This window comes from Mastigoproctus giganteus, chromosome 1, assembly GCF_048544385.1.
Source record: "Mastigoproctus giganteus isolate SK-2022 chromosome 1, ASM4854438v1, whole genome shotgun sequence".
Taxonomy (NCBI): domain Eukaryota; kingdom Metazoa; phylum Arthropoda; class Arachnida; order Uropygi; family Thelyphonidae; genus Mastigoproctus; species Mastigoproctus giganteus.
In genome coordinates, this window is record NC_143575.1 from 172,767,243 (window position 1) to 172,790,290 (window position 23,048).

Here is a 23,048-nt window from a genome sequence, read left to right on the forward strand (position 1 = left end):
TACCATATGAATTAAAAAAAAAAAAAAAAATTGTTTCTGGCTTTTGTGATTATCTTAATTTCGTCCATCGGTATATTTCTGATACGTGGAGTATAATCTCTACGTATCTAGACTACTCTGAAGGTTAGGAACTACTGTATATAGTAACATTGTTCTGTTTGGTTTTATCTGGCACGAGCCTTCACGTATTCCTCTAAACTGTGTTACATGAGATAGACCAGACTGTATTTCTAACCCCTCAGTGCCATTTGGAGTTAGCAGAAAAAATCCACACTTACGAAAATGATTGATGGACTCGGAAGTATAAACAAATTGAAGCAGCCGTTGTGTGTATGTGTGTGTGGCGTTCACGGTATCTTACCGAGAGCATCAATATTAATGGCTGTGCTATACGTGAAGAGATAAAAGAAACCTTTTAAGCCGTGTTCAAAGCATCGTCTCCAGTGAAACTTCAGACGCGTACTAAATAATTCACTCCTTATGGTGTTAGAAAGGTCTTGCAGATGGTGCCCATGCGCAGAAACCAAGTAATTTATCTACCGCGTATTTGTCACTGATATAGCTCAGAAGTAGTTTGTTCCTAATGCCGGGTTTGACCAATCTAATCCTGCAATACAGAAACTTCGGATAGTCGTGTATATATCGCAGTCTATTCATTCTGATTTCAGCTATTATGCGTAGCTCTTCACTGCAAGAACAATCAGTTCTATATCCCCATAAACTGCAGAAGACATGATGGATGTCTGTTTTCGACCAGTGTGGTCCAAATTTGTAATTCATTTGTCCATGCCTTACATGCATGCAGAATGTCTCTGGGGGAAATTCTAAACGGTTTAACACCGCCTCAGTACTGTAGATGGAATATCAAAAGGGTATAACATATTGTATTGTTCTTCACAAAGGATCAATTTACATCTTCATATGTGATAGTCTGACGCAGTTATTGTCCATGTATTTCGGCCTCTTCTAAACACTAATCCGTATAATGCCATGAGTCTAATGATCACTAGTAAATGGATAGCTGCTACATTGTATTTCCCGTAGCTATAAACAACTAGTTAATAGGCACCCGCTTTGTTTGGTTAAGTGATTATCAACTATGAATTGAAAGACGCAAAGGAAAGTGAACCACTATTCATGTCTGTTGTACATTGGCATACAAAGTACATCGTATTAATTGGTCTTAGTGTAAAGCAAGCACAGTTCAAGAACACGATTTATCGGTCATTTTAAATGTTATTTTTTATTTATGTAGATGCCATGGCATCCAAGTGGCAAGGGTCCTTATCGCGTTAATTACGGGAGAAATTATTGTTGGAGGAATAAGTTTTATCTACTGACAAGAATAGGCCATCCCCAAATGTGTATCGGAACACCAAGTTCGAAAGATAATGCTCCGTTCCAGGAGGGCACATGACAGATGGATGGTAGAACTGGTTTCAAGCAGTATATAAGAGCACAGCGGATGAAAGAGGTAGTCAGACTTATTTATTTTTTTATTAAACCAGGCGATCCTAGTCATCTTTTACAGTGTCCCCCCAACTATTTACATTACTGTTCAGTTTTCAGATTTATCTAAGTACTCAAGGACGAGTCGCACTCTACACTCACATAGCCGTGGAATACAATTCGGAATCATAGAATATTCACAGAACCTGTCCATCCAGCTGCTATTCAGATGTAAGTCAAGGATCGACAATCCAATGCACCACAAGGAGATGGAACAAGGAACACTGAGTTAGCTGTAATTCATCCCTAAGTGCATTCTGATCATGAGAGAAGACAGATGTGATGTCCCAGTAGGATTTAGAAGATAGAAGTTCTCTGCGCCACAAGGAGACACAGGGGTAAGAGTGATCATGATCATACGCCACAAGGATGACCATTGAGTACTACGGAAGTAACACATCATAGGATATGCATCCCGTTGCGCCACAAGGAGACGTAGCAGCGACTGTGGATGAGACTGTTGTATGCTTATTCGTCAGGCAGTTTTCGCACGTTTTCAAGCTGTTTTCGCACAAATATTGAAAGACACACTCAGAGCATCTCGCCATTTGAGACGTTGGATTCTCAACTGGCGAGACTTTCTAATAACAGTTGCTTCTGCTGTACCAACTGTTATTAGAAACAGTTGGTACAGCATTTGTGGCAAGTGCCAAAGCAACTAATGCTATGAGGCTTCAATATGTTATCCGTAATATCCTTCGGTTTGCTGAATGAAAAGCCCGAGTTTCTGGTGAAATAAAACCATGCAACCCTCGTATGAGATCGATTAACTTGCCCATTATGAAAAGGACAGAGAGAAGTTTTCCCCTGTCGGAACGGGATTAAAACCCATGCCTTTTCGACACAGTGTAGAAGGATTGTATCGTAATCACTGTATTAACCTTCTGAGTGCGGTCAGAAGACCCAAGTTTCCACTGTATCTTCATCCAACTGCTGTCATGTAGAGCGGAATCAGCGGATATTAGTATGTCTCAAATGTAAAGCGGCACCTGGAACTTCAGTTAAACTTCGCCATGACATTACAGTAGTTTTTATTTATTGTATTATGCAGTCTACCAAAGTTTGGCAACACCTCTATCTAATATACAGATAATTTACATAACTGTGATATACTCACTCTCTTGTTTTCGCACAATTAAAAAAGAAAAAAAAAAAAAAATTCTGTTTATACTCCGACACGACAACCAAGTGAGTAGAGTTTACAATAAATCGTCAATACAAATATTTATCGTATTTAGTAGTCACGGGCTTGAACCCCGGTCCACTCAAGGAACGCGTGCTATGCACTCTGGCTCCTGACCACTGGGCTACGTCAGGCCTTACATGATGGGAAGACCCCTAAGACGACACATTAAACTATTAAAACGACACAAAAATAGATATACAGGGTGTTTCAGTTAAACGTTTCAGAACTTCTAAGAGGGGTAGGGTACATCCTGACAACTCGAAATCATATAGCAATGTGGGGTCGGAAATGCTTTCCTGAAGCGGTGTTGTACACAGAAGCACCATAAAAAGAAAAACGATTTCTCACCGTAAGTGAGAAATCGTTTTAATAATACATGAAAAGAAGCAAAAAAGGTACATGGATTAAAGTAAGTGTTCGAAGTTTCTTCAACCTCGTATTGCTTTCGCACAGTGGTACCTTGGAAAATGTGCTACAAATCCCCTTTTTCCTGCTGAAGTGTTGTTTTCCGATGAGGCATCCTTCACAAGGGAAGGAATTTTCAACACGCATAACGACCATATCTGGGCGGTCGAGAACCCGCATGCAATACGACGTCGTGCAGCACAGATTCGATTTTCGGTCAATGTATGGGCCGGTATTATGGGAGATCACCTCATCGGACCTTACCTGTTACCGTGTCGTCTAACCGGACCTATCTACTTGATCTTTCTGCAGCAAGTATTGCCACAACTTTTGAGAGATGAACAGATTTCTGCATCGACGCAACGGACAATGTGGTTCCAACACGATGGAGCCCCTGCCCATTATAGCGGAGATGTTCGTAACTACCTGGATGTCACATTTGGTCAACAGTGGATCGGACGTGGTGGTCCCGTGCGTTGGCCTGCTCGGTCACCCGACCTATCATGTCTTGATTTTTATTTCTGGGGTCATGTGAAATCGCTAGTTTATGACACCCCTGTTGACAATGCTGAGGAGCTGGTTGCAAGAATCGCAGTAGCTGCCGAAGAAATTCGAAATTCGCCTGGAGTATTCCAGAATGTTCGGATGTCCATGCGTCGGAGATGTGAGGCGTGCATTGTAGCCCGTGGAAGAAACTTCGAACACTTACTTTAATCCATGTACCTTTTGCTTCTTTTCATGTATTATTAAAACGATTTCTCACTTACGGTCTCTTTTCTTTATGGTGCTTCTGTGTACAACACCGCTTCAGGAAAGCATTTCCGACCCCACATTGCTATATGATTTCGAGTTGTCAGGATGTGCCCTACCCCTCTTAGAAGTTCTGAAACGTTTAACTGAAACACCCTGTATATAGAAAACAGCCTAAAGCATCCAAGTCCATATTATAAATAATTGTCAGCCCATTTCAAAGTCCACAACGTCATCAATTAAGATGGCCCACAGTGAACCATACAACACCACAAATCAAAAGCAAACCATAGTGAAAAAAAAAAAAGAAAAAAAAAATAGAATCTTCTAACTGTGGCCCGTAGCTCAAACTATAGGGGGTAAATATGGAGGAATGAATCGTGCTAAATGGTTGATTTTGCTGAGTTCAGACGTTAATGTCAAACTCACTTCCTAGGCAACGTAAAACTAAGGAATAAAATAAGGCAGAAACTTTTGTTCCTACGCTGATATTTTTAATTTCTTGAACAAAACCCACTGGACAAATTAAACCAAGCGAGCGGGAGAGGAGTTGAAACAAGTCCCAGACTGTTTGCTACGGCAAGGCTATTTAATAATCTTTTAAAAGCATGTGGTTAAGTACTAGCGCGAACCAGAAGGTAAAAACTGGATACACACGATGCTGGAGAATTTTTCGACTCTGGTCTATCAACGTATCGGTGCATGAGGTTTCAATGACTGCGCAATACTTTTTCAGACGTGGATCAGCGTATCTCAGCTGTCAAAAAAAGTTTTCCGCAGGAAGAGGCTGTACGTATCAAAGTGTTCCAGGGTATTACTTTTCAAAAAGGCAGTTGGTTGCAGTAGGATGTACTACACATAAAATTTGACACACCGAGAAGGAGAGGGGGAAAAAAAAGTACACAGTAAAAACTACGGACGCGTCTCATTGGATTATGTTACTCTTTCTCAGCGAGCATCGCGTAAGTGCTTCCTAACAAGAATTCCGAAATCAGGAGTCTCCTGTGCGCGTGCATAATATTCGGGCACCATATAGCAATAAAACAGCATCTCATTAGAGATTTTTTTTTTTTTCCCTCTTTAGTAGTTTGGTTACGTTTCCAAACAGTGTTTATAGTTAATATACATATTTTTTTTCTTTTTTTTTTCCCCCCCACCAGTCCCTCCTCATGTTATCGTACCGATCGATCATTATAAAAGTATACAGAAAATATGTTTTTGAAATAATCTTTTGGGGGGGGGGAGGTGATTATTATCCAAATTATACCTCTGTGCGCTCATACACACGCACACACCGAGTCGCCCTTAGTCTGTACCTTTTCTCTCCCTGAGGAATATTGAGAGAAATTCTTTATTCATCTCAAAGGATTCTGGAACTTTGAACAATAGAATTGAACAATAGAATCTATTGATAGGAGAATAATATTGCATCTAACAATGTATAAACTCCACATTAATTTCATTCCCCTTCATCCACCCTTGTACAGATTGAAATATTCGTAGAACACTGCCAACCTAGTTTTACCACGAGTAAGGATGCAATTGATACAGCTAAAATGTGGAGCCCTTGTCACCTTGCAGGGAAAACTCGGGCATTTTCCACTCTGATATTCTCGAGCACCGAAGTGGTTGTAAAACGGTGTTTGGCAGTACCATGTCCACTGCCTAATGGGTATGGACAGTCTCCATTTGAACTGATAGGCATTCGAACACGAAAGATAAAATGATTTATTAATGTGCCCGCAACCGGAAACCTCGTTAAAGGCTTGTATGCCTTTCCCACATGCTTGTCCCTTCACGTCTTCAAGGACGAATTCTTCTAAGGAGAACCCTAAAATCTTATATCTCGTAAGAGAAATTACCGAATAGATTTCAGTAATAGGCAGTCATCATTGAAAGGAATCGCCTAAACTTGTTGCATAGATTAGGAAATAATTACTTTTTCTGATTAATTGTTGTTTACCCCAGAAATAGTGATTTTTGAGCATTTGTGATCCTAGAAGAAAACTGATTCTCATGAATACTGACTAACCTAGTCAAGGTTTTCTTGATAACAGTACAAATTATATGACTGCATCAGACCCTGCTCTTTCTACTTTATATTGTACATTTGCATTTTATTTTTAAATTTTGACAGAAATTAGTATTAAAATTTCCGAATTGTAAGAGGTTTGCATGCACTTTGAACCGAGTCTCCCGAATTTTCTAAGTCGGCTCCAAACCTAGTTTAGATGGAAGTGATTGAAGGGGGTTTAATGCCTACAGTATCAGCCACAACTCCACTGTACCCGGGGAGGAGTTGATACTGAGATGCAGGAGCTCCTCCAATGAGTTATTCCGGTTTTTCGTCTTGCAGTCTACCTGTGAACGTACGGTTCTCCTGCTATAATATATTTGCGTTAGACCTTAAATCGCCGCGGCTGTGATAAATAAATATTCATAATGCAATAAGAGAGATTTATGCCTCGCATCCACGAAATATACAAACAATGTGGGCTGACTATTGCTTGCAGTCGAAAGAAGCGCTATCCTTCCAAACTGAACAAATTAAAAAGAATAATTTTACCTTTCTTGCCGTTTCGATACAGTCATATTTTGTCTTAACAATAGGCTATGTCAAGAAGCGGGGTGCGTGTCCGAACATCTACAATCTGCTAGCATGTTTTCAATGTCTAGTTCAAGGGGTCACCAATTATTGAACCGGCAACGGTTTTCCACGAACTGCGAATGATCTGAACTAATAATGCGCACATAAAGTAATTTACTTTAATCAAAAATTTGAACGAGCCATTTTTCTTCGCGAACGTTATCTATCCATAAAGTTTAATACTAATTTCTTACATTCTTTAACCACAATAAAATCATTTATTATTTAGTAACACGTTACAGCACCTTTTGCAGAGCCTTGTTTACTTGCATATTTGATTAAAGCTCAGTACACACAAATTCCCCCAAAAAAATGCGACATCCAAGAATAGTCCCAAACTCAGTCCCCAATTTCTCAACTGTTTTTCAACTGGTTAAAGTTATCCAAATCTAGTTGGAGAAGGACAGAGGTTTGTGTAATTTTAAATATTGAAAATTACTGAAAATTACAATCTACAGAAGTTCAAGTCCAATGTCAACAAATATCTTCTTTCGTCTTCTCAACCTCCAACCCAAGCACGGTACTAAGTACTATAGGTTCTAATACCTCTCGTGTTTGGGGTTCACATAAAAAAAAATATATATATAAATAAAATAAAAAATAGTTTGTGTAAAAAATTGAGTTGAATATTGGTGACAGAGTCTGAGACTATTCGTCCAAGTTAGAAATCTCCTTAGGGGAATGTGTCTAGGTTACAGTAAAGGTGCTGTAACTTATTGATAAATAAATGATTTTATCCAGGGTAAGATGCAACAATTAGTATTAATCTTTACAATAATTATTTTTATTTCGCATTTTTTGTAAGTTCACTTAATTTCGTGTGCATATTTTAAAATTCTATCATACGTTGTATTGAATGCACCTTTCTTCGTATTCTGTAATAAAAGGAAATAAAAATACAGTATATCATAATCATTATTTTACTTTTTATTAATGTTATACCGTAAAGAAAATTAATGGGATAAAATTAATTTTGAAGAATCACACCTAGTGTGATTCTTCAAAAGAAGACTTGAAGCAGATTGCAAACTACCGTGTGGCCACTGCCCTGAATAAATTTAAATTATGAATGAATATTTGTTTTGTTGGTTCTTCTAATTTAACAAATGCCATTTTTCACAGTAACTTAATTTATGTTAAACTAATTTCCTCTATTAAATATTTACGTTAATAAATATTTATTACTTAGTAATAAATGATAATATTCATTTATTTAGTAAGAAAAACGTGACTCGACAACGAACTTAAAAATACAAAAAAAAAAAAAAAAAAAAAATGAAGGCCATTCATCACGGAAAAATTATTTCTGCTTGAGATTTTAAATCGCTGACTGCAATTTTTCCTGAACATACAGAACCGAAAATAATGCGTAGTAAGTTATTTTAAAAGTTAAACTTTTTAAATTTTAGAACATTGACTTAAAAAAAACACCTCTTTTTAGCTTTTTTAAGAAAACAAAATAAAAAAATCTATTTTAATTTTATGATTATTTTCTGTTCTCGTAGTTTGGCAGACATTAATACCAATTAATATTGTAAAATTAAAAAGACTGATAATTTTTTGACATTAATTAAATAAAAAGGAATATGTATTTAAGCTCTATATTAAAAATCTGACAGAATAGGGAAAATCTAAGATAGTATCACATCTTGTTTGACTTTGGTGGAGTAGAAGTAACATGGACGTATTAGCGGATCGGCAGGATGGAATATGAACTCTCAAATGCCTTCATTTGCCTCAACTTTAAATCGATCTATTTTTAAAACAAGAAGTTCTGAGTAAGCAAATTTCCTGCTTTTATGTGTTTTAGTATATATATTTAGTTTCTGTATTGGAAGCTATTTCAATACTTTTTCAAGTAGGCCTGCTCTCACGTACAGTAAGTTTCATTCCGTTTGGACCGCAAAGACATGTTCGAAATGAGTGGCGGCCATCTTGTTTTAAGATGGCGGGTCGAAGTAATAAATATCATCCAAATACCCGAAATAATATCCACGTATTGTGTAACATTATACTTGTACTGTAATTACTAGCATTCGACCCGGGACGAAAACTTAGCGGACAGAATAATAAAATAACGATGGATAAAAATAGCATGCGCAGTGGTCAAAGCGAAAAAACCAGGAATATTTCTTGCAGTAAAATCACAAAGGTAGTGAACAAAACAGATAAAAGCCTCTAGTTCCACCATTCTCCTTACATTTCAGAAGGACACTCACGTTTCTGTAAAAGCACCTTATTTTAAAGTAATGAAGTCGTAGCAGCCTGACATAGCTGCATTTCCCAGGATCCAAAAAAGACGTCAGAAATAACTTCGGAAATTCAACTGGGAGCTGCAGAAGGAATACGTCCAGTAACACTCTGTTGCTATCCTTCTCGAAGTGAAAGTCCCCCACAGCCGTGACCAGACTCCGTAATCCGTCTGACGCCATTCTCAGCTACCTGCACTAAAAGTGCCGCTACGAAAAGGGAGAGTTAAAACTTTTGCCCCCTCTAAACTCCTTCTCTTGTCCCCTACCGTAAAGTTCGTGTCGCGGTGCGTGTCATCTCTTTCCTTGGAGAACGTTCACACGCCTTCAAACTTTCAGACGTAGCGTTTCAAAAGTGTGACCTTGAGCACTCCTTCATTCACGGGACTCTCGGACTACTTCTGAAGAGCGCGTATTGGCATGCTATCTCCCCTCCCCCCTCACTAGAAAGTTAGAAAGTTGCTTTCCTAGGACAATGACTGTCTTAAGAAAGCTGCCTTTTTAAGAGAGTGATGGCAAAATTTTGCATTCGGAGTAGGCGAATGAATAAAAAAAAAAAATGAAATAAAAGGAAGATTGCAGAGAAATTCAAGAGTACGTGTTAAAAAAACAATTCCAAACAGCTGAATTTTATATCGCGTTTATCATCTTGACGGCTGTTTCATTTGGCGCGAATGTCCACCTATCTACTTGAAGTGCAACCACCTGCATTACGTAATTCGTTTCTGGGCTTTATCACGTGATGTAATTTATTGCTATCACAATTTAGCATCGGACTTTAGAGTACAGGTATGTCTCGAATCATCAGTCGTAAAAAAAAAAAAAAAAAAAAAGACTGCACTTGAGAATAGACTGTATTGAACTGTCCCGGGGCGATTTCTCTTATCGAACCTGCTCAAGCCGGTCCTAGAAGCTTCCTGTTCACAGCATGTGTTCGCGATGCGTTATGCAGGTACGACACGCTGTGTGCCGCGGGCAAACTACAAACAGTTTCATTTTCAGTAACTTTATTTCTCGAGTAACAATAAATTTCCTTCCATTCGGGAAAGAGCACCTCTTAAATGAGCAACAAACTGCTTAGCAACTGTCATTTTTGATTAGCAAAAATTACTCCAAGAGCCCTGTCCTCTCTACAGTTAATTCATTTACTACAAGGAAAGTCTGCTGGGTCTGAGAGGAACAAAATTTATCCATTAAACAGTAGCTTGGCGATTTTAAATGGAATAGCAAACAGGAGTTCATTCAGTTTTAACAACTGTTAATTCTAATCTGCCGAACTGGATGAACATTATAAGCGTCGTCAGAAATTTTTGCAGTGGAAGGAGTGGACCTACGAGTAGACACTGGCATTCGTAATTGATAACCGGTGTCTCTCCTTTCAACAGCCTGGTGACGATGTCCGAACAGACCAACTCGTGTGTCATTAGCCTTGACGCCAGCAGATGGCGTTGTACTCATCTAGCTGTTTACATTTTGCACGTTTTTCTGTTTCCGTTTGTTTTTGTTTCCAAACGTTGTTTTGTATTTAGGAAATTGCAAAGGCGATGTTAATTCACACGCACGTGACGTATTCCTTTGTCTGCCCTTAGGGCAAATCCATGTCTGATCAACGAACAATAGACTACATGTATCCGAAGTTTTCTTCCACCTGAAATGCTGCTCAAGGTGACTGCACTCACCCTGACCTCATGCACTTCTCTTTTTAAGTGACAACACTTTCTACGCAGATATTTCTCTAACAAATATTGTCTGCTCCCTAACTGTGGGGCGAGCAACAAACGTATATATTAATTATTTGTATTAAAAGTAGGTTTTGTACTTTATCGTAAAGTCATTCTTTTTTTCTAATATGAGGATAATTTTGTGGCAATTGATGATAATTAATTACCTTTGATAACCAGCAAAAAAAAAAAAAAAAAAAAAAACCATGGTGCCCCCGCCCGTGACTAACCGAGCCTCGTTGTGAAAAAGACCCATAAAAATCCCTCTCATCATTAATTCATTCGAACTTAGGTCTTTTCCAATGTGTTCTTCTATTTTAGTGAAGATTATGTTTGTGTATTGTGCTGTCACACGTTACCAAAACCCCGCTAAGTACAATGAGTGACCTCACTAAGACTAATGACAGGTAAGCAATTTAGTCATATGCCTGGTAAGTAGTCATGTTTTGGGACGTTGATATATCTGAGGGAACCTCCCTGTTTCCTTTCATGAAGATAAAAAAGAAAAAAACAAACAAACGTATTTTGGAGTCTCTTCACATCCTTTGGCTTAGGGCCTCCACATGTCTAAATCTGGAGGCTGCAATGTCTGGCCAATAACGAGGTTTTAAGGTATTTTCCATGTAGGATGAATCTTGTGTAATGCCGTAAGGCTTCATAACTTATACGTATTGATTAGAATGTGGCATGATCAACTAACTTCTTCCCATCAATTCGCCCTGGCATTGGCATTACTTTTAGAAAAATGGCTAACTGTCATTAATTTAAAAGATGAGACTCCTCTAACCTGTTTTGGTAGCTAGTAGTTTCTTTTAAATGAACGGTTAACCTTTTTGGCAATGTTTAAACCAGTGCAATGACAGGAAAACTCGTTGTGAAGGCAAAGTTTCTTCCTTTGCGAGCCATATGTTCATTTATATATGTTCACTAATTGACTAAAAAATTAATTGTGCTTACAGGCGACAGTAAACAAAATATTACATTGACGTATCTGTTTTCACAATTGTCTCAGTCAGAAATGCCAATAGTTCATCAAAGTGGAGCATCTCCGAGTTACTCTCTGTTGATTTAATTTTATATGGAAAAAATGAGTGAGAATGCTGCTAAACATTGGGCGTACCCACGAACTACGATTTTTCTTTCATGATTTAATTTTTAAATAAATGTTAGGTCAGGAGCGAGAGTGCATAGCACGCTTTCCTTGAGTGGACCGGGGTTCAAGCCCGTGACTACTAAATACGATAAATATTTGTATTGACGATTTATTGTAAACTACTGACTTGGTTGTCGTGCCGGAGTATAAACAGAAAATTTATTTATTTATTTATTTAAATTAAATGCGAGAGGTATATGATCAATAGTGGGGAAAACAACAGTCGGGGGTGTACAAATGTAAACTCTTAAAGAGTTACAAAAACTCCAAGGACTTTGGTGTATCTCACTCTCCTGTTTAACCAGAACCCCAGAAAAATCAGTGATGGCAAAAATTTTCTGCCCTTCTTCCACGCGCACATTTACGGTATATAAAAGCGCCTCCGTAGCCAGGAGCAGCAGTGCGTAGCACAGGCTTCTTGATTAGACCCGGGTTCGAGCCCGTGACCACCAGATGCGGAAAGGTCAGGGAATGACCACCGCATATCCCCGGAGCAATATGGCTTTAGTTGCTAATGCTCCCAAAAACCGAATAACAAACAAACAAACGATATATAAAAGATAGCCAGCTAAGCTCATTTATTATTAAAAATCCGATAATTGGCTACTTCTTAACCGGAAGTTTGCTTCTGTGTCAGTCCTAGCATCCTCACAATTCTTGCAAATAGCCGTTGGTCATACGGAAATCTTTCTGGAAACTATGTAGAGAGGAGTACAAGCTAGTGGGCAGGGGATAGATTAGAATTCTGCATGTAGAAATTCCATTTAGCGGTTCTCCTGTAGTCTAGCTGGAGAGAAATATGGCAGCAAGTCTTAGAATTTGTCTAAACCACGGTTATTCCCTCGTGGTGAAGATTACTCCGAGAATTGATTGAATGAGATTCCCTCTCCCAGCCAAATTTTTGCGTTGCCCTGTTGTTATGCTATTCCCAACGATCGCAAAATCCAGCGATGTCACTGTGATCATTTATAGGTTGTGTCAAAAATGTAACTGACTGTTCAATAAAGAACTACAAAAGCTAAGATAATTTGATTGTTTTATTTGATATTTTCATTTTATTGTAACTTATCATAGGCTATTTTAGATGACCATCCCATCCTCATTGAATCAAGATTTGTGCGCGATACCAAGTCCATTTGATTGCGTAAATAATGAGTTTTCTTTAATTACACAGACTCAATCAGTAATAGCCTATCCATCTATGTTATTTTGGTTCTTTGATTTTATTGATTTGATATGATGAGACGACACAGTACCTCCTACTTTTAATTTTAGCTGCCTGTTTGGGAAGCAGACTTCCTCACAGCGATATACTGTGGTTCATTAATTATTATTTAATGGAAGAACCTCAGGACATTGCAAGAAGATTAATTTAGCGAGATTGAAAACCGCTTGTAGATAGTGTGGATTTTAATCAAGAGCAATAGTTATAGATAACGTAACGATCTATATCTGTTGATCGTGCAATAATTCAATTTGTACTGTAATTAATAATAAATATACTAAATGCTTGTGATATCCTACAGAAACAGGAATCCAAACACTCGTTTATTTAAAATACTAATTGTAATAACCATTGGATATCTTGATGTCAGTTTTCGCTCCTTCTGATTTAAAAGCTTGAGATAAATTCAAGCTTAGTTTTCAGTCACATTCATAATATTGCTACCCCCTAAAAAAAAAAAAAAAAAAGTCTTCATACACCCCAGACATGCGTTTGAACCCCAGGGACAAACGTCACCTTGGAGTGCGTTTCTTTTTGCCTACTCTTGGGTATCTGTATACTCAAGCGTTCATCATTAGATTTATTTACCTGTTTTGAGGCCGATTAATTCAATGCGAAGTGCAAGTAAAACCCGAGCTAAGGTCATTGACGGAATCTCTTGCCATGGGGAGTCATTACCGACTAGTTTTTTAAATGAAAGCAAAAGTGCCAAGGGAGGTACTAAATCTTAAGGTTCCTTACCTTCCTGACGCTTCGTCACTTAAAATGTTGATTAGATTCGAATCGGAACCTGTATCTTCCAAAAAATTTATGACCTATAGTAAATAGAAAAATAATAGGCGGCTCAAGTTCATCCGCATGCCCACTCAAATGATATATTACTTTACGATATATTATCGTTGAAAGTTACCATAAAAGATTACCAGCACAAAAATTCAAAGATCGACTAAATTTCCTCGTCTTCCCCAACTATTTCTTTAATTGCTTCATGTTATCGTACTCGTATCTTCTGAATAGTTTCAAAAGGGACTGAAAGAAATTAGTTCCGGCACTCTTAAACGAAATAATATTATCTTCCGATAAATATACGGAAAGGTCACAGTTTTATCACCTTTGCGGCGAAAATCAATAACGCAAACCGGTTTGCTGTCAAACTTCATTTAATTCATTTATTCTGGGGGTGCGTCCACTTTGGGTGTGTTCCTGCTTAAGACACCTGCTCATAAGTATGCTACACCTTATCGACTCTGGGCAATAACAACAACACTGTTTTTGATGCCTTTAACCACGCTTGCAAATCATAAGGTGGTTGGACGTGTGTGTTTTACATTTTGTTAATGGTTTGTTTGCGCAATAATTGCCAAGTTGGATCCAGTTCATTTGAAATACAAACTTCATTTAAATATTGAATACCAAGCCTTACTTCACATAGATATCGTAACCATGGATTAGTGTCATTGTCTTGTCTCTTTACGAAACTGGTCCTAACTTTTGCGTGTACTTTGATACTGCAGCCACGATAGGACCCAAATCCCAAAGATGTACTAGAGCCAAGAAACATTTTTTTGAAAATTATATGGCTTCTTCCTATGGAATCGGTGGATGAGAGCCAATAATTTATTTTTGAGGCGTGGTCGATTTTTGTCGTGATGGCAGTGAACTGAGTCACCAACACAAAGAACACAATAACGGCTTCGTGTTGAATAGTCATGGGCCGAAACTTTTGTTAAAGCAAACGCGTGTACCACTGTACGCATTTGGCCATCTGGATAGGACGACCTCTAATTATTTCAATTATATGACAGAGTCAGAAAAATCTTGTATTCCGGGAGAATGAAGCGGTTTCGCCACTTGTGACTCGTTTGGAGAGGAGAGGGTTCGAATCCTTGTCAGACACTGGAAAAAAAAAATTCTTACGTATAGCTGGTCCATAGCTTTCTCAGCTCATGAAAATTATTAAATTTTTGGGTTTTATAAATGTCAGGAACATCTGGAGGGGGGGAGTTATTCAAATAGCGGGACAGCCCACACAAATCACAGTAAGGCAAATGAACAAACTGTACCATGGATGTTGCCTCAGGTCGGAATGGGAAAGAGAAACTGCTAACGAGCTTGAAAATGATGCTGATAAGCAGGCTGAGAGCTACAGTTCATAAAACCACAAAACTCGTAGGCTGGGCTAGCGCAATTTTCTCTCTCTCGACCTGTGGGCCGACGTCTTCGTTATTAAGAGCAATGCGTGCGAAAGTGTTTGGCTACGTTAGAATCCGTTAACTTCAAGGTGTGCTATTACACAACTCTTGGAAATCATATTGCGGTTCGAGTGGGAGAGTTCGTAGGTTCTTCGCTAATAAACTGCAATCACTTGCTGTTAAAGCGGATAGTTTGTAATATTTTATGCAATATTTTAAAGAAGACATGACAGGAACTCTCCAAAGATGACTCAAACAAGGGTAAGTTTGTACTTATTGAATATGTTGATAACTTACCAAGTCAGCGTATTAGAAAGCGTAGTTTTATTCAGCAGAGGAACAGATCATGTACGACCAGAGGTTAACCAATTTAAATTCCTAGTGTGATATCTAATGAAATATGATACATATATTCTTTAAAACGAAGCTATTTGTCTTTCTTCGTATTTCTGAATCGGAAAAAAAAAAAAAAAGAAGAAGAAAACAAAAAAAAAAAAAAAGATTTTTATAGCGATGGAAAAAACTTTTCTCATCTCAAAGCACTCAAGGGTTAAACAACCTTACAATATTTTAAAAGCTGCTTAAGGAGCTGCTGGAGTTATCCGGAGAGTATCAAAAGATTAACTTGAATGATTGCTACGCTGTGGAGTCAGCCAGAGGTCACGTGATAATGTGCGAGGAAAATTGATGTCCCGGATCGTTTTTGGAACGCTAGAAATCGCTGCCCTTTTACTCTGCCACATTAAAAATTATCAAAGCCATCCCTGGCTGTACATTACAAAAGCTGAAGGAAAAAAGGAGCAGATTAAGTAGTATCCAAGTGATTTAAAACTGCTATTTCTTATTTTTCTGCTTGAGGTAAATTCCCTCCAGGTGGCGTAAAGTTCTTTCACTTGACCTGGAAAATTGTGTGCCGTTAAAATAATTTAATTCCACGACAAACTTTCGCGAGGAATTTACAAAATCGGAATTGTTACGCAATATTCTGATTTCAAAGCACCACAAACATTGCCATTAATTGCTTGGCAACAGATATTTTTCATTAGGAAATTGTTCCTATTGTTTATGGAGTACTGAGACTGCCAGTTCCTTATTAATTACTGACAACATTTTCTTATGAATTCTGAATAAGTGCTGATAAGCATAATGATCTTTTTTCAGTATGTAAAATAGCGCTAATTTTGTAAAATTCAACGTGTCGTTCCTAAAGGGGTCAACTAATCGATCATCACACGATTTCGTCGATCTGGAAGGTTAATACGAGATTAAATGGACCTCGAAATTAAATAAGATAATAAAATTAGATCGAAACGCTTAAAAGAATATAGAAGAATTTTAAAATATAAAAATAAAGAGGTAAATTGGGTACAATAAACGAAATGTCGGAAAAATATTGTCACATTCAGAAGATAACAAAACTATACAAACAGAACTTACTTTGGGATTGAGCTGTGGACAACAGGACTCCGAACATCCACATAAAGCTCCAGCAACGTAATTTGCAAGGTTTACCTCCCATATCTGAACAGTTTGTTGGCAGCAGAGTTCTTAGCACACCACAGGGGGAAGGAGAAGTGGGGAAGGAAATTAATCGCTCAAATCACCTGCCGGACATTGCACAAAGCGGCGTTACTTGCTCACGAAGAATGCAGTTTAGGACAAGACAGTAGCTCAAATTTCCCACGCGAGCACACATCTTACCAATGACCTATCTCCATCTCGTGCTGTTCGGGAAAACTATTCACTCGCCGGCGACCAACGCCAGTTACTTGTGCCGGAGTCGAAAGAGAGAGCGCGCGCGCGCACACACACATACACCCTTCACTCGCACGCACCTGCACGTTTTCCTCACGACGGCGACAGCAAGAGCGATAAATGTCGCCGCATGTCCAACCGTTCACTCGCCGAATCGGCAACTACCTGCTTCCACCGCAGTAACCCTGAACTTGGAGTGGCAAAGGCGATCACGTGACGCAGCTCGGGAAAACGCGCTGCGTTTCCTTGCCTGCCGGTGAGAGGCGTTCCAGTTGCGAAGGGTCAACAGCCGAGTGAGAGTGAAAGCCACCATCTCGTGCCCCACGGGTGCGGCCGGTCTTAGTTGGCAGACAGGATCTGGTAACATCGTTTTCGGATCCGAATGATTGGGTCACACCCGATACGAGGACCCCCACGTGACTGCTGCTTCGAAGATGTCCGGCTCCATACGCGGCAGCGAGGGGAAGGGGGGAGATGTGTTATGCCGAAAACAACCAGTCCACACATCCGGAAAGAACAGAAGAAGAAAAATAAACAAGGTTAAGGGATTCAAGTGGAGGGGCGGGGATGAGTCGCCCGGTTATAAGCCAGTAAACAACGCTTTCTGTTAACAAGTTAGACTGAACAGCTGCAGAAGGGTGTAACTATGAACTATTCGCTAATAGATGGTAAACTGCCATCATAGATTTCACCATAACTTGATACTCGCGCGGGTTATTTGCGAAAACCCGTGATTTTTGTGAGCGAAATGAACCCGCTTGTATTAAATATTCCTAAAAGCCTGCGTCTCCGGAAACAAGTGCGCCAGTTCATTAACAGCTAAATTAGATTTAGCGCCTTGCTGTGACTGTAGTGAGCGCAGAAAGAGGCACATTCTGATGGAAGGAATTATACAAAGTTAAATAATTCCGCGGTACTGAGTAGAGCTAATAATTGGTTGTAAATAACTGAGTTCCGGAAGAAGATTTTCTCTACTGGGGTTGGTCGTGAAACGTACACTGAATTACTCGGATTGTAATATTCTATGCTCTGATCGTACATTACCTAACAACCCTCGGGACAGGGGGTTGTTAGGCAATGCGATGTTGTTTTGCATTTCACAGCTACGTTAATGGGCAGAAATACAACGTTAAACCAGAACTGGTTCCGGTGGGTTTTATAATTTGGGAAACACGCAGCTGTTTCCCCTACATTCTTTGCAGCATATAAAGTAGGGAAGATAACGAAAATAAAATTGCATTAGGGAGCGAATTTTTGGAACGTTTGAAGACATCGAGGTTTTTTTTTTTTTTTTTTGGTATTTCAGGTTTTTAAATGTACACACGTTTGTCTACTTGGACGAACTTATTTCTTGTTGCCGAAACAGATTGAACAACCCCACTCGTTCAATTTTAGATTTCAAAGTATTTGTGAATTTAAATGTTTAATGTTGTATCAATTCAAGAATTTTTCCAAGCATATCACGGTACATTTGGATATTTTTACTACGGGGTTATCGACCATTTTAGGAGAAACTGGTTTCTCAATAAATATTTAGATGTGCAAAATAACGAAGCAAGGTCATTTGTAAATAAGGAAGGAAATATTTTCAGGGAACTAAAGACGGTGGGTTTAATTATTTCGGCTTATTTTGAAGTTTTACAAACGTTTCAGTTTGTAAAACGAGGTGGTATTTCAAGGGATTTTAACACGATTTTGAACATGAAAATGTTTTTGGTTCAAACCATTCTTTCTACAGCCGTCCTCACCCTATTTTGTGTCAAGGGGCTCACATCTGGTTAGTATGGACTTGACCACCCCTGAGCTGAATATCATCATTCTTCTCTTTCTTGGTGATTCCCTTCTACTTCTGTCTCTTCCTCTGGAGGTAATTCAGAATTTTTTTTTTTTTTTTTGCTATTGCAGCATAAGCCGCAGGCTTCCTTGTACCATATTGCTAATAATAATAATGGTGAGTTACATCCAGGGCTGTAGCGGAGGGTGTACGCGGATATACGCCGTATATCCTCTGGATTTTTTTTAGATGAATAGCGCATACTTTCAGGTTTTTGAAAGACTTGAAAAAACAAATATTATAAAATAATTTAATGAAAATTAAAAAATAAATTTATTAGAATTTGATTCTTAGGCAATACTTATTGTTTTTTTTTAATATATATGCCGTATATATATAAGTAAGTAACTGTGCCATATATGTGTGTGTGTGTGTATATATATATATATATATATATATACACACACACACACACACACTGCCCTACCATTAATATTCGGACACCTGCTTTTAGACAAAAAAAGAGAGCTTTTATCGTGTCATTTAATATTTTGTGCTGAAACTTTTTGCTTTTATGACAGCCTTCAATCTTCGCGACATACTCTCAACCAGCTTTTTATAAATGTCAGGTGATTTGTTCCTCCACTCGGCCTTTAACGCAGCCACCACTTCGGCCTTGTTCTTTGGACGGTCTCGACGTGCACGTACCCGACGATCCAATACATCCCAAAGATGCCCGATAAGGTTCAGATCAGAACTCTGGGCTGGCCAATCCAACTTTTCCACACCTATGTCCTCAAACCACTCAGTTACGACCGGAACAATATGGCATGGCGCGTTGTCTTTCTGATATAGGTATGGGCATTCCTCGAAGTATTGTCATAATGTTGGAAGTGCATGAATGTCCTGGTATTGCACAGAATTCATGGTTTTGTAGATAACGACTAATGGGCCCAAGCCAAACTATGAAAGGAGCCCTATACCATGATACTGCCTCCACCAAATTTCATTGTTTTGAGGATACAATCAGAAAGGAACTGATCCCCTGGCATTCGCCAAACCCAGGAACGGCTCTCAAACTGGTAGAGTGCGACTCTCGGCTCCTCTGTCCATAGAATTGTTTCCACTGCTCTACGGTCTAGGATTCGTGATCCTTACACCATGTTAATCGGCGTCTAGCATTTGTTGAGGTGATCAATTCTGTTGAACATGTCATCTTGCATGCCCACTTTTGCAATTGTCTGTTCGAAACCCAGTGTGCATATTTATAGCAGATTCTATGACATGTTGCATGCATAAGACCTGTTTCCCTCATCCATGGAGGGGTGTCCGGATATTAATTGTAGGGCACTGTATATACTATATATAATATGGGTATACACCGTGTACCCTCTGGAATTCGATTAATAAGCACAGTATACTCTCTATACATAACATTTACAGAGTATACCTTCTGCTAATTTTACTACTACAGCTGGTTATACCTGACAGTTGTCGACGTCAATGGACGGCTACTTTCCAGGTGATAATGCAACCATCCACCTCACAAAACGTATGAAAGAGTGGCGTTTGGAACACTAGGAGGACTTCAAGCATCTGCCCTGACCACCTCAACTTGCTGATCTTAATACCATTGGACATCTGTGGGACGAACTAGAGAGGCGCAATCATCTCTTTTTTTTTTTTGGCGCATCGGCTTCTGTGGCCATAATGCACCTCCCAAGGTTTTTGCAGTACTTTGATCCAAGCCGGAGGCGGGATTCGAACCCGCGACCTTTGGGTTGCCAGGTAGGCACTTTACCCACCAGGCTAGCCCGGTCGGCGCAATCATCTTGGACAAATGATTGTGCTGACGTGTTCGTCAGCACAATCATCTGTCCAAGTGACGCCACGAACTAAGGATCGTTTTTTTTACATGAACAGTCCAACATTCCTGGCGTCACTTTTAAACATTTTGCTCTCTCCATGCCCCATTGTGTCTGAGCAGCAACTCTGACCAGTGGCGCTCCTTTGCGCTATTTGATCATGATCCAAATGAAACGGCCAGGCAGTGTGTAAAATACAACGACAAAATAAGTGCTGGCTTGCGTTGTAATAACTGTGATTTTTTGCTTTTTAATTTCTTATTTTGAACGTGTTATTTCTTTATAGTTTCTGTTTGTATTTCGGCACGAATGTAACCTGTAATTCGGGTGCCATGGGTGCGCAAACGTTTGTTGGGCAATTTGGAACTGATATTATTCTTTTTAACTGTGGTAGCGATGTTTTGGTCAGATAAATAACCATCTGCCTTAAATAACCCTCTGCCTTGTGAAGATTTTTAAGAGCTCGGATGGGAACAAGGAAATACTGCACAAAAGAGACCAATTGAAACGAAATATCCAATGATTTGTTCATTTTCATTCTCTTCGTCAGATGAAAACGTGAAATTTATGGATGGAAGTTATCGGGAGTCTTATTTTCGGGTTAAATTTCCAAATTCTTAGAAAATAGACTTTCGATATTGCTAATTTCTTATAGTTCCATATTGGGACACTGTGTACAGAGAAACAATTTGTGGCACATTACTAAACAGGCAAAAGGATTGGCTCCAAAGTACACAATAGTATCAGTAAGAGCGATGTCATATCGTTTTACCTAAGCCTGTAGGTTTGTTTCGTGACCCTCACCATAAGGGAGAGGGAGTACTATACACGCTTACCGCTTTCTTTTTACTGTTTAGTGTAATGAAACTTTTTGCTGTTTAGTGTAATGAAACGTTTTGCTGTTTAGTGTAATGAAATGTCACAAGGTAAACTTTTAAAAGAGCGGAAACAATTAATACAAATATCATGTGTTTCTTGAGATTTTCACCAAAAATAAAACTTCAATTTATGCCTAAGTTTCAAGATAAGAAAAGTCCAATACAAAGAAAACGGCGTAAGATCTCGAGAGGAAATAGAATACTTCAGAATGCAGTACCTCAGTAACTATCAATAACCACCAAGATGACTTTTCTTGAACATCCTTTCAGGGTGAGCAAAAAGAAAGATGGAGTGTTATCAGAATGTAAGCGAAACCAATGGAAAATAAGCACCTCTTGTTCCAGATGAAAAATCGCAAAAAGGGGGATGAAATGTAAGCCTAATCCATCACTTCAGATGCAAGTAAGGAAGGAAGCGAATGTGTGAATAAGCGTGCTGTGTCAGCAGAGGACTTGGAAGTTGTGCCGTTGCATTGATCTCCAGAATCGTGGTTCACCATCTGCATGACAATTGAAGTGATTCGCATAAAGGAGAGTTCCTGATGGATGAGACCGGGCTGAGAACAATGAATCCTCCTAGACAGAGGTATACAAAAATACAACTAAAATTATAACCAGAACTTTCAGGAATAGAAAGATGGACCTAAGAATAAGCATTTATACAACATCACATTTAAAATCATGGTGATATAGTAGGCGTATATCGACTTATATATAATGACTTATAATGTTCTGTACCTTATTTGCATATAACATTTGGGGAAATAGTTATTCACCTACACCCCTCTGCATACAACTTTGAAGCCAAATGGTTTAATTTAAACATGCAGTCAATTCTAAGATTATATCACCTTATTAAGTCAGGATTTTAGAGCCATGTTTGTTGACGTGCTGGATGGTTCTCTTCAAATAATTTACCAATTATTCAAATAATACATTCTCTATTTTGTTTTTTAAAACCTCTGCCCAATCTAGCCGTGAATGGTATTTTGCAAGTGTACACATTATCTCGGAAATAAAGAATATTTATTTATTTATTTATTATAATTTTAGGATTAAATGTTCAAGTAACAAGACACGTACTGGATGATTTTCTCACAGGAGTCGGCTTGCTTGTTTTCCTGGCTGTTTTGAATTGGTTACAACCACCGTTTTCAGGGAGGGAAAGTTTCCTTTCCTGGTATCATGATGGATTACACTTGAGTCCACATTAGATTAATCTATTTCTGACGTTTTCTAATAAAAAATTATTTAGAAAAACAGTGGGGATTGAAGTTTCTTCAGCTTGAACTGTATCTTGACAACAAAAGATACTGACTTATACTAAAGCTACGAATCTGTCTGCGAATATCATCCTCTGAGTTTCCTCGCAAACGTCTTAGAACTGTAATTATTAGTAAACATTCCATGGCAAAGTGGAAATTTCTTTCTCCCTCCACTGGGTTTGTTGCCCCGAACAAACCCTTTACCTGATGGTAAAGAAAACATTTTCTACTGCGCATATCCCTAGCTAAATTCCCAACTAGTCGCACCCACAACTTTTGCTGGCTCATAGTAATTTTCAGTCACTGTGCCCATATTCACGCCCACCACTGTAATAATTCTTTTTACCACACCCGTATAATGCAGTTCCACTCCTCACACGTAGTTTCTTTGTGTCACTGGGGTGCAGCCATTACCTCCTGACCTACCTTACATTATAAATTCAGGAAAATTTGGATTTTTATTTTTTTTTCTAA

The 23,048-nt window shown here is 38.7% G+C and overlaps 1 protein-coding gene across 1 annotated transcript in view; it reads right to left on the reverse strand.

Annotated features, from left to right (window-relative positions):
- LOC150091266 (uncharacterized) overlaps positions 1-16,937 on the reverse strand; it is a 156,671-nt gene extending 139,734 nt beyond the window's left edge. Inside the window, exon 1 of the mRNA XM_090383017.1 lies at positions 16,475-16,937. Within this exon, the coding sequence (XP_090239143.1) occupies positions 16,475-16,556 (82 nt within the window). The 5' untranslated portion in view covers positions 16,557-16,937. The remainder of the gene's footprint in view (positions 1-16,474) is intronic.
- Between the last annotated feature and the right edge of the window lie 6,111 nt (positions 16,938-23,048).